At 35.6% G+C, this 12432-nt stretch overlaps 1 protein-coding gene across 1 annotated transcript; it reads right to left on the reverse strand.

Moving 5' to 3' along the window:
* Positions 1 to 387: 387 nt before the first annotated feature.
* LOC141642697 (general transcription and DNA repair factor IIH subunit TFB2) lies at positions 388 to 11059 on the reverse strand. The gene is made up of 14 exons (XM_074451569.1): positions 10554 to 11059; positions 10229 to 10465; positions 9674 to 9764; positions 9358 to 9458; positions 9201 to 9246; positions 9031 to 9090; positions 7902 to 7970; positions 7590 to 7673; positions 7427 to 7510; positions 6585 to 6670; positions 4797 to 4887; positions 1884 to 1964; positions 1619 to 1693; positions 388 to 756 (listed from the first exon to the last, which is right to left on the reverse strand). The coding sequence occupies exons 1-14, from the start codon at positions 10664 to 10666 to the stop codon at positions 622 to 624; spliced, it is 1353 nt and encodes a 450-aa protein (XP_074307670.1). The 5' UTR covers positions 10667 to 11059; the 3' UTR covers positions 388 to 621.
* Between the last annotated feature and the right edge of the window lie 1373 nt (positions 11060 to 12432).

A 12432-nucleotide genomic window follows, 5' to 3' on the forward strand; every position in this document is an offset into this window, starting at 1 on the left:
TCTCTAAATGGAAAATTAGTATTCTCTCCTCTATTAAGGTTCGAACCCTCACTAACACATCAAATTAAGAGGAGTAATAAGTAAGTGGAGTCGTGGAGAGGAAAATAAAATTTGAGAAAAAAGAGTCATAAATTGAAATTGGCGCAAATGTTGTTAGGACAATATACCGTAATCTCCTAACAGATGTAGCAAACCCAAATCCGAATGGAATTAAAATGAAACCAGCCTAAACCAATTCAAATCAATTGACTCATTCGTTTTCTCATGAATACCCTTTCCATCTTATGAGTTGGATATGCTTATCGTTTCAGCCATATTGCTTAGAAATATTTTACTTCTGCTTATTTGAATGAAAAATATCTGAACGCAGATACAAAGTCACCCGATGCTGAAAACTATGTTAAGATTTGCATACTGTTAAAAATGCAAGGCATTGCAGTTTAGTACTCGTAGTAGGTCTTTGACTTAACTGAATGGGAATCACTACATTACTCGACAAAAAGAGCACGACAGTCATGTTCAAAATGTACGCAAAAATCTGACTATACAAGAATTTAGGCCACAAACGAGTTAGTACGGTTTCATCTCAGCTCATTCTGATATAACGTCGCCTAGATGAATTTATCTTTGACGGCGAAGATACTCTCGCATCTCAGTATGAAGCTCGGCTTTCACGATGAGACGCTTGCGCTTTGTGTCCTCCCACAGCAAACCACCATATTGACGGGCAAAGTCACAGGCAGCGTCAAATAGCTCCTACAAGATACACAGGCAGATTTAACTGAAAGTGGTCAAACTAACATGAAATGGATGCATCAACCCAGTCTCGAAGGAAATATGGATATCTACAACCCACTTAATTCTTGTTAAGCCTTGTTATATAGTTCAGGCTCAGTTCAATTTTAATTTAATACGGTCTGGACCTTATCAGGATTGAGTTATCTCTGTTTCAATTCATTTGGGATTGTGTCCAATCCAGATTAGGTTTTATGTCAGTTTCATACAGACTGGGGGGCCACAGGAATAAGGTGAAAAGGAAAGTAAAGGTTTTTTCTTTATGGTACACACAGACCATGAAAGCTTTTTGTGAAGGTTTTGTGACGGGATTAGCCCGTCACAAGCAAGACTAGCTGTTAAAGTAAAGGTTTTTTCTTTATGGTACACATTTACGAAAAGTAACTTTATTTGTATAGCTACTAAATTTTGTGAAGCAATTAGACCTTATATTTTTTTATATAAGGTCTAATTGCTTCACAAAATTTTGGGTTATGGCCTTGTGGGTCATTTCCACATCATCATCTTCACGTTAGAATTTTGAGACTTTGAGTTAAGAGCCGATTTCGCCATCAAGTTAGAATTAAATCAGTTAATCTACCTGTGTTCTCTTTTGCTGGGTTTACTACTTACGGTTAGGTAAGATGGTCAGATGTACCACATCATCATCTTCACCTTTGTGTTGAAACTTGCATGAGTTTTGCGCCTCATGACTAAAGCGTCAGTCGTCAGGATATAAAGAGTGAAGTCAATTTAGCGAGCTATTTTGCTTGATCACATGACATTCCAAATTAAAAGAATAATGAGCCTATGACAATACAGGAAATTGAAAACAAAGTTGAACCTGGGAAGGAAATTCGTCATAAAGTTGAGCAGGTAGCATTTCAACTCGGTTTAAGTCCGACTCCCACAGCCTAATCTGTCCCATCCAAGTAAATCAAGAGTTAATCTGAGAACTGACAGACAAATGTCTTGCCATCTAATTCAGTAAAAACATCTCTAGAAGAATAATTTTACATTATAGAAAAGCTTAAAGCAAAATAACAAAATTTAGCAGATAAAAACATGTATGAAGTATACTTAGACAATAAAAGAAGCTTCTAGAAAACCTGATCAGTCACATTTTCTGGAACAGTCGGAACCCTCTCAGCCGCACGAGGATGTGCATTTTGCTGTAAAAAAGAAATTATCTGCAATAGTGGAAAAAGAATTTTTAAATAATTGATAATACAGGGCCATACCCATTATGGAAATATACAGATGGTGATATCTTCTCCAACTTAACCCTTTCACCCTTTGTGCGCGTACATACCTACAATTTTCAGCTTTTTTTTAATGATTGTTTTACTGCCTAAAGAGTTAAGATTAAGTCTAACACACGATATTGTCTCTTGAACATGATATTCCAAACTTCCAACGAGTTCTTTGTTTAATACTTCCTCCAACCGAATCCAATCCAATCTACCCACTTTCCTTTTTGGATAATCTAATCCAATCTACCCATTTCTTCTTTAGGCAAAAATCGGATCAATATACCCTTATTACACTCTTATATTTTTACACAAAGGCTATGAATTATTATTCACTTACCTTAACTATCCTACAAAACCAATTAAAGAACAACAGAACGCGCACCAATCAACGAACAACACTACCTCGCCACAGCCCCCACGGCCCACGCGCCACCTCGCCACACCAACTACCAACAATTTTCAGTTTTTTTAATGATTGTTTTACTACCTAAAGAGTCAAGATTAAGTCTAACACACAATATTGTCTCTTGAACATGATATTCCAAACTTCCAACGAGTTCTTTGTTTAATACTCCCTCCAATCAAATCCAATCCAATCTACTCACTTTCTTTTTTGGATAGTCTAATCCAATCTACCCATTTCTTCTTTTGGCAAAAATCGGACCAATATACCCTTATTACAATCTTTTATTTACACAAAGGCAATCAATTATTATTCACTTACCTTAACTATCCTACAAAACCAATTAAAGAACAACACAACCAATCAACGAACAACACTACCTCGCCACAACCCCACGCACCACCTCGCCGCACCATCTAGTCGCAACACCACACACCATCATCCCTTTTCTTTCATTTTTTTTTTGGTTTTAAGGGTAAGTTTGAGGCTATAGAGGCTTAGATTTTAATTTACATGTTAGATCTACAAAAATATGCTCCCTCCTCTTCACCATTTTCTTTCCATATTCCATTTACGGAATTTTCACATTTTCTTCCCATTTGAGAACTTTCTATTTTGGCCTAATATTTTCCCCTACCTTTCATCCAAATTTACCTACTTTGCCACTACATACTTTGTATTATATTAATACTATACTCCATTTCTCACTTAATTAATCCTCTTTTCTCAGTTGTATTGTACTATATTATTATTATTATTATTATTATTATTATTATTATTATTATTATTATTATACTTCAATTTCTTTAGAGTTGTGTCATATTGAAATGGAAAGAGAACAAAGAATACGAGGGAGAATTGAGAATCTTGCTAAAATAACTTCACCATCCTTAATGTTGATCAAAATAGAACCATTATTATCCCAATTTCTGGGCGAGATTGTGATGCCTGAGGGTGGCCGGGAAGGGGTGGAGAAGGAATAAAACACTATATACCCATACCTACCCTGTCTTGAAAACAAGGAATAAAAAATACCAGTCTTTGAGTCAGATCGGTTTTTACTTTTTACAGTTTTTGGACCGAATACACCGAGGACCGGATGTTGTCAAAAGCTAAACCCGCAGATCGGACCGTTGCAGGTCTGGACCGGTCGATCCGGGGTCAGGTCCAGTTTGCCGGTCCTACACTGTTTATGAACAGCCCTATTCACGACAAATAGCATTTGAAGTATGTTTAACACTTTTCAGAAGTAATCATGCAAAAGACTAGAAGAGTGATCAAAGGTAGCAACACTAGAAACGCTAAACACTAGCAACCCATAGCTTTCAACAAAACAAAAGCCTTAGCTTCGAATAAGTGTTTCAAGTAACTAAGCAATAGTTGGCATCTTAAATAACCAAAAACCTATGACTATGCACTACAAAGAAAGCCAAACCCTAAGCACATGTCAGCTAACTATACTCATAACCTAGGTTGAAACCCGTCAGTATCAATAGTGCCTTTGTGGCTCCCTTAATACCGAAAGAACAACACAATCGACCCCAAGACACATGCTAAAAAAAACCGCATGATGAGTTTTAAAGCAGCAAGCACTTTCTCAGCTTATCTGCCATTGGAAGCAATTGGTCTGGCACTGTGCAAATCAATACAAAGGCCTAAAGCACTTACCAGTAAGCGTTACTGTACTGATACAATTTTATCTGAACCAAAAATCTGAGATAGATTAGGGTGGAAGGCTTCCTTACATAATTTTGAATGCTGAATCATTCGAATTGAAGTTATGGATGCCTCAAGATCATGAAAGATAGTAACTCGAGAACTGGTCATCAATTCTCGACCCAGACAATCTCAAAAGATAAATGACAAGAGACACAGAAAGTGCAATGGATATAAAACCATGAAGGATATGCATACTTCGACTATTAGTTATCACTTTTCAAACAACAGAAGCTGTTAAGCAAACTATTTCAGGTTTAAGCGGAGTATGACAGAGTATGCTACGGGGATCTGGTATTCTGGTGCCAGATTACTTAAATTGACATATTGCTGAGATAAAGTTAGGAGCTCTTTTTCATGTAAAGATCCTACATTCAAACACTTAACAAATCAGATCACATACTTCTTGAAGACTACCAAAAAAATCAAAAATAATTCCTCCTCTAAGCTAAAATAGGTTGAAAGTTGAAATACCCTTGAAGCTCACAAGTTGCGGATTGGATCAAGAATGAAAAAACCACCGGCATATCAAAAGGAAGCATAGTCTGTAAAAGCTTTTGATAACTCGCTTTCAACAGGTTTTGAGTACTCAGTTGATGCAAGCATACTGGACAACGTTCAACTAGAAAAAAGGGGAAGAAAACACTTGCCTGATCTGCAGTAATGCCATTTTCGAACGCATTATACAAGCTTTCTTTGTTGATTGCTGATACAATGAGATTAGGAAGCTGGTATTCTACTCTGCACAAGGGAGGGAGTAGATACACATGGATTTTAGAAACCAGCCAGAAATTTCGAGAGTCAAGATTACAGTAACTGGAGGTGCATATGGTCAGCATTGATGATAATCATAAATTTATATATTATAGTGAAAACAAGAAAATTAACATCCCGGCAAGTAAAAGTTGAGTCCACGAATCAGGAATTTTCAAAACACGATCTAGGGCCTCTAGGCTGGGTTTTAAGTATCCATTGTGACACCGATTCGGACCGATTTCCGCATTTTACCACATTTTGAGGTGACAGCATTTAGCGAGATTGCCGTGATAGTCCATACCACATCTGTGACCGAAACCACGACTGTATAAATTGTTTCAGACTATGCCTCTAGAGTCCTAGTATATTACATCACTAGTATTGGTGCCCGGCTTCGCCCGGGCTACCTCTACTTACCATTAAATTGTTTTTTTCATTAAATAAAATTACTCAAAGTTGCATAACCCATAAATTTATCATTAATATATTTTTTATAACATATCCTAAAATTACGATGAAATAAATTTTGAGACAAATTGATCACTACTCCCGTTATTAATATTTTACTCTTATTAATGTAACAATAGTAATAACATTTCACTACTTGTCCGCAATCATTGTTACTTTCACTACTCCCGCCGTAATTATTGTTACTGTCACTACTGCTGCATTAATATTGATAATTTCACTACTCCCGCCGTAATTATTATTACTTTCACTATTGACGCATTAATATTGATTATTTCACTATCCCGTGGTTGTTTCTACCACTCTCACTAATTTCGTTGATAGTATTGTTACTTTTATTATTCAAATGAGTGATTACTATCATATAACTATATCCAATGTTACTACAATTCTTTTCTTTACTGACGAAATTACTTTTACTACTTAGGCATGCAATTTTAAGAGGATTATATATTTATATAAATATATTACATATATGCATTAAATCATATCGAAAGAATTATGCAATATTATATATTATGGAATCTAACTTACTTATTATATTTTTGTATGTTAAATAATTAACATCTCTATACATGTAATAAACTATAAAGCTTAATAAAATTTCATAGACTTTAAATTTAATATATAATTTTATGATGATAATAATTAATACCATAAGTGTGCATGTTTATACTAATTAATTATTTTATTTTATGGAAATTGACCAACTTCTAGTCTTATATAAATATTTAGGAAAATTACCGGACATCTTCTTTCTTTTTAGTCCCCTTGAAATTGACCATCTTAATTAATTATTTTATTTTAAGGAAATTGACCATCTTAATTAATTATTTTATTTTAAGGAAATTGACCATCTTAATTAATTATTTTATTTTAAGGAAACTGACCATGTTTAGGAAAATTACCAAGCTTCTATATAATTTAATTTTAACCCAAACTATATAATATTTGCATTGAGATCCCTTAATCGGGTCCATCACACGGTGCTATTGATTTAAAACTATATAATATAATTAATTTGTATAACTTTCTTTAATTACATTGAAGTCCCTTGTTTCTGGATTTAATATATAGTATTGATATGTCAGTAAGAATATTTCGCGACTGTATAAATTTCAAATCCAAAATCCAAAATACCTTATAAGACTAGCTATAAAGTTAGGAAAAGTGTCATAAACAATAGCAGACAACGACTAGAGATAGTGGAATACCTCGCAAAAAGACGAAGAATCTCACAATGTAGCTTCGATGACGAATATGCATACATCCTAAAATTAGTCTCAACTACCACATATCCCTGCACAGCGAAAGCTCAATGAAAATTGTACAATAAGGCCAGGAGTACAAATATGTGAAATACATTAAGGGTGTGTTTGGATAACAAAAGTGGATATGATTTCCCTCCAAATCTTGCCTATTGTGGAGAGATTTTGATTAGGCTCGGAGGAGGGAAATTGGATTCCTCCAAATCTCTCCCCCTCCATTTCCCTCCGCCCTTATTTGCTATCCAAACAAGGATTTTAAATCCCCTACTCTCCCCCTTTCTTTTCCCTCCTTCAAGGCAAATTAAAAATCTCTCCACAATAGGCAAGATTTGGAAGGAAATTGTATCCAAACACTCACACCTCATTTGCCCTCCCCTTCCCTTCCCTCCCTTTCTCTTCCCTCATTCCCCCTCCCCTCCCTTTCTCTTCACTTTTCCTATCCAAACACACCCTAAAAGGAAATATATATAAAATTAACCCAACTGTGGAAAAGGATGCTTCTGGTGACATTGTTTAACAGCGTGAGCATACGTGGAGAAGATAAAAGAGGACAAATATTGTAAATTGAAAGCTATTTGAGGAAAGAAAATAGTTCAATTCTAGGAAAAAAGAACGGAGCAAAAAGAAGCTACAACAAGATATGAGCTGAAAAACTATTAACATGACAACTGACAGCAGAAAAAAGTGAGATACAACCCATGCAACAAGAACTCAGAAGATATAATACACACCAATTAGGCTACAGGCAGAAAGCAGAGGGTGATAGATGTCAAGGTTTTAACATGTACCTGCTTCCTTGTTGATGTATCTGATAAACTAACTGAAAGAGTAGTCGCCAACTTCGTAGGGATGAACCAGCTCTCCTTCATGCCCTGAAAATTTACGTGCAAGTCAGCATTAGGATATAAATCCCTCACATAGTGTCATTAGAAAGACAAAAAAAAATGCAACCTTATGAAGTCTGACCAACCCCAAGTCAGCAAGATCCTTGATTACGCTACTCTGAACCTCAGTTAACGTATTAATATTGTAAGCCTGGACATCATAAGGCACAGGTGAGACAATGATCATTGTTAGCAAATCATTGGCATAAAATTCAAGATAGATAGATCTTGGAAATAATAAGTAAATTAGAGTGGAAAGGAAAATCAAAACTGACCAAAAAAAAAAAACAATAACTTAGATAAGATTTCTTCATAATTCCTAAATACAACAAGTCAACAAGCAGAAAAAGGACAAAAGGATTTTTTGAAAAATAAGTACCTGCCCCATCTCATGAAAACTAAGCTCTAGCAAAAAGGAAATTAGATCTGCTGCCTCGACGCCTCGTTCCTACAGAAAATAAGCAAATGGGATAACTTCATAACTATGCCACCATGTAAATGATTAATAATCAATTAAACAACATGAGAGAAAATAAGCTCCACATGGATCAGATAATATAGTACGGATGTTTCTCTTCCTCCTCATCTCAACCCTTAAAAAAAGTCAAATGTCACCTGATCCTTTCCCAGAAATCGTCTAACATATTCACTGCAAAGGTCTTATACATCCTTCATAAAAGCTTACTTGCGTAAGAGGATGGCCTATGAAAACTTCAGAAAGTATTTTTTTATCTCAGGAATGAATATGTACTAAGGCGTGGAGTATGCCTTTCATGACAACATCCATGATTCAGATGTTACATGTTGGTCCTTGTTATTAAGAAGCGAAATTCTTGTACATGTCAGTCGTAAGAAGCCAAATCGACCAGCCCAGATCTCCAGAAGTTACATAATCAGTGGGCCACTATCATCACATACAAGCTATATTACTACAACTCTTCACTGTCGGGGACCATATCCATGTCCAACACAACAATGAAGTCTATGAGTATGAATTTGTATCCAGTCTTACTAATTTGATACTCCTCGTCTCCTCAGGCCAAAGGGAAAGGGGCTCATACTAGAGGGAAATAGACGAGTATATAAAGCAATTGGTATGATTTTGACAAACTTGAGTCTTATATCTCAAACATTTCTTTATTTCACTATAAGAATCTTTGAATATTTCGAATGTACGATTAAACATCTGCTTCGAAAACATGGCTCTTTCAAGACAGAGTCCAACTGTTCAAGTGTCTGAGTCATTGAGAGACCGACATTTTGTATAATTACCAGTGTATGATACATATAACTAGGTTCGAGACTTTGAATAGCATAGCATGCAAGTTACTGAACTTCAATATGTAACAGCACTTCTAAATCGATCATTGCCTTTTCATGTCCACCTCCAAGGCTCCAAGTAGTAATCAAGAAAGGATACACAGCATCTATTAATACTTTTATACCAGATTTCTGAACGACATATATATGGTCTAACACCATCTGCATGACAGTTAAGAGAATCATACCTCAGCATTAGCGATGTACTCCCTAATTATGTACCAAAGTTGTGCGTTTGTATCCATCAGCTGTCAACCACAGAAATCATCAGGGATATTTATCATGTGATATACTCCATAAGGAGAATATATATCAGATGAACATACCAGGAACTGGAATCCATACTCAGAGAACATACCAGGAACTGGAATCCATATTCGGTTAACCTTGACCCTTCCTTCTCCCTGTATATAAGTTAAGTTCACAAGCATGGTGAGACTGTGCCTAAAAGAAAGCATATTGTTTGCTAAATAGATGCCATTAAAATACACACAAGACATAGTATGTTTTAAGACCTTTGACTCAAAAGTCCACGCTGGAAAACCTTAATCATTGAAGGACTAAAGTTTGTCAACTTCTCTGCTTGGCTGGAGCTAATAAGATGTAGTAAGAAGCACTGCCATCATCCACAAAAATAAAATAAAAAAGTTAGTGCATACAATTGATTTGAAGAATTAGAAAACTACTTCAACGAAATCAACAAGATAAACTACATGCAAAATTAACAAGACAAACTGATCAAATCACCACCCACAATATCCATAGAAAGAACAATAATCAGATATTTAAATGGAATGGGGGCACTACAGTTAAGGCACAAAAGCCATTCACCTCCCACTGTTCAAGGGCATACTTCTCTAATTCCTCTACGCTTGGGAGAGGCACAGTATTTAAAGGCATCGGTTTCCTTGGTAATGATCCACTGCAGCAGCCAATTCAACAAAGTTAAAAATAAGATATTCAGGAGTACTAACATCGCCAGACCAAACGGCAAGCGGGGAAAAAAAAAGGGCAAATCCCAATTACAGCATAAACTTGGTAAAATTACATCATGTCATCTCCAGATACACAGCTTTGTCATCCCCTACACTCTTTTTACTGACAGTGTAGTAAGACTGAGAGACTATAATTAATAGATAGCCATACATACAGAATTGTGCTAAAAGAATAGAGCTCAAAAGCAAAATATCCTGATACGAATTGGAGAAATTATATAAAGATTTACAACTAAAATAGAGCTTATACAATTTCAATCAGGCTTATGGCCACACAAACGGTATATTGTCATCAAACACTTTTTATGACAAGTACGAAATGTTAGCATTCATCTGAGGACACCATAGGAGCAACAACCATATACACAAAAGACACCGTGATGGGAGTTACCCGTATACTAGCTGCTTCTGAAGGTTAATCCGAAACTTTGAATTCATTTCATAGCTTGTCTCTTTTTTCCTCTCAGCAGTTTCCATGAAAACCCTCAATTGAACTAATCGATCAATAGCGACTCTGTGTTTGGAGAGGCCGTCAGGAAGAACCCACTCTTCCATAGACTTGGCAGTTAGTGAGACATGAATGTAGAGCATTTGCAAAACATACTTCTTCGCTAAAGGTGGTAAGGACCTGAACTTAGAAAACGACGTATTACTACTGTCAACAACAGAAGATGAAAATTAGATAAGTAAAAATATTTTTAAGTGTGGAAACAAACCTTAGAATGGCTTCACAGATGAAAGGGTTAGCGTAGAGGGTATCAAGCTTAACGGCAGGCAAAGACGCCACCATGTCCATGAAATTCTTGGCTATTATCCTTACTTGCGGCATTTTATCTTTAATTTCAGCAAACCTCACCTGAATTTGCAAGGATAAACGACTCCAACCACACAAGTTTGAACAGCACAAAAACTTGCTTGTCTTTTTTTGTTTTATTAATTGAATTTCAATAGGTTTATTTGGGAATTCAAAAGGCTTGACTGTTGAAGAAAGCCAAAAATGATGAGGAAGAGGAGGAGAGTGAAGAGTTTGGGATTTCTATGGTGAATCAGACAGAGAGGGAGAGTGAGTCCGGATCTCGAGGACGATGGATTCCGCCGGGGGAAGGAGTCGATAGGAAAACAGCCGATCACGGCAAGTGGTCGTTATTGGTGGTCAATTGGCCAGGAGCTTATTAGGCCCGATTTAGACCCAACCCCTCTTTAACCAGTCTAGTTTATTTATGGGATATTCTATGTGGTACCCCTTAATTTTTCGAGTTTTTACATGGTATCCTTATATTTTTTAAAATATACATGGTACCCCTAATTGTTGTCCTTATCACTAAGTGTACCCCTAAACTTTATTTTCCGTCAATTAAACTCAGTTTTAGGCGTTAAGTGATTACTTGGACGCGTAACCAAGCTTGTCATTTATCATCCATGACATAAGGACTCTACTAGGCCTCAATATCCATCTTTGGACTTGATAATTTGGCAAGAAATCAATAAACTTTTCGTCAAAATTTTTTTAGCCCATATATATCAATAAATATTAGGATCGAGATGGATATTGAGTCTAATAGAGTCCTTATGTCATGGGATAATAAATGACAAGTTTGGTTACGCGTCCAAGTCATTACCTAACGTCTAAAACTGAGTTTAATTGATGGAAAATAAAGTTTAGGGGTATACTTAGTGATAATGACAATAATTAGGGGTACCATGTATGTTTTAAAAGTATAGGGGTACCATGTAGAAAGTCAAAAAATTGAGGGGTACCATGTAGAATATCCCTTTATGGGATATTATTAAGACCCAATAAGAGAAATAACCAATAAAATGAGTTATAAGCACGGAAAAAGAACTCAGAGACAATTCCAAGCAACTTTGCCGTTTAACATCATTATCGTCCTTTGTCAAAAAAGCATCATTATCGTCCTATCCGCAATCACCATTCCACCACCTTTACCGCCCTCTAAATACCCTCCCTTTCCATATAGCAATTAATTAACACAAAAAACAAAAACAAAAAACGCTGGCAACAACGATGCTACCGATCACCAAGTATCAAGGTTCAAAATTTGATGAAATAAAGTACAACATCTTAAGAAGAAAATTTGATACTTCAACTTTTGATAACCAGGTGTTTAAAGTTGAAAACTCATGATTTTTAAGTGTGAGCATTGAAATTTTAAACAAAGATGATGGGTTTTAAACTAGCTCAAATACTAATTTATATTTCCAACAAATGTTTATTTTATTGACCCAAAAACTTGATTAATAACTAAGAGTTTTGATTTCGAAGCCTGTAATTTTTGTTTTCAAGTTTTCAGACTTTGTTGTCATAGAGTTCTTGTTCTTTTAAATACTTAATTTAAGTTTTTAGTCTAAGGACTGCTAATTTTAATTTTGCAACTCAGTGTTTAAGAGGTTTGCATCACTTTTTACAAAGTAGGATTTTAATTTAATAACTAGTACTTTATTTAACGACTTAGAATCTTACGTTTAAAACTCACGACTTTAAGATGTATATTTAGGGGTTTGCACGGAGACAAGGTTGGCTATGATGATTCCGACTTTCCAAGCGTTAGTTGAGGATGATGATTCCGGGGTGAG

This window comes from Silene latifolia, chromosome 2 (genome assembly GCF_048544455.1).
Source record: "Silene latifolia isolate original U9 population chromosome 2, ASM4854445v1, whole genome shotgun sequence".
In the NCBI taxonomy this organism is placed as follows: domain Eukaryota; kingdom Viridiplantae; phylum Streptophyta; class Magnoliopsida; order Caryophyllales; family Caryophyllaceae; genus Silene; species Silene latifolia.

Excerpts from the sequence above, each read along its gene's own strand:
- LOC141642697 (XM_074451569.1), bottom strand. The coding sequence starts at position 10,666 with ATGCCGCAAGTAAGGATAATAGCCAAGAATTTCATGGACATGGTGGCG. Across the intron at positions 9,459-9,673 it reads ATGCCCTTGAACAGTGGGAG|TGCTTCTTACTACATCTTAT; the intron begins GTGAATGGCTTT and ends GGATGATGGCAG. Across the intron at positions 1,694-1,883 it reads CAGAAAATGTGACTGATCAG|ATTAGGCTGTGGGAGTCGGA; the intron begins GTTTTCTAGAAG and ends TGGATGGGACAG.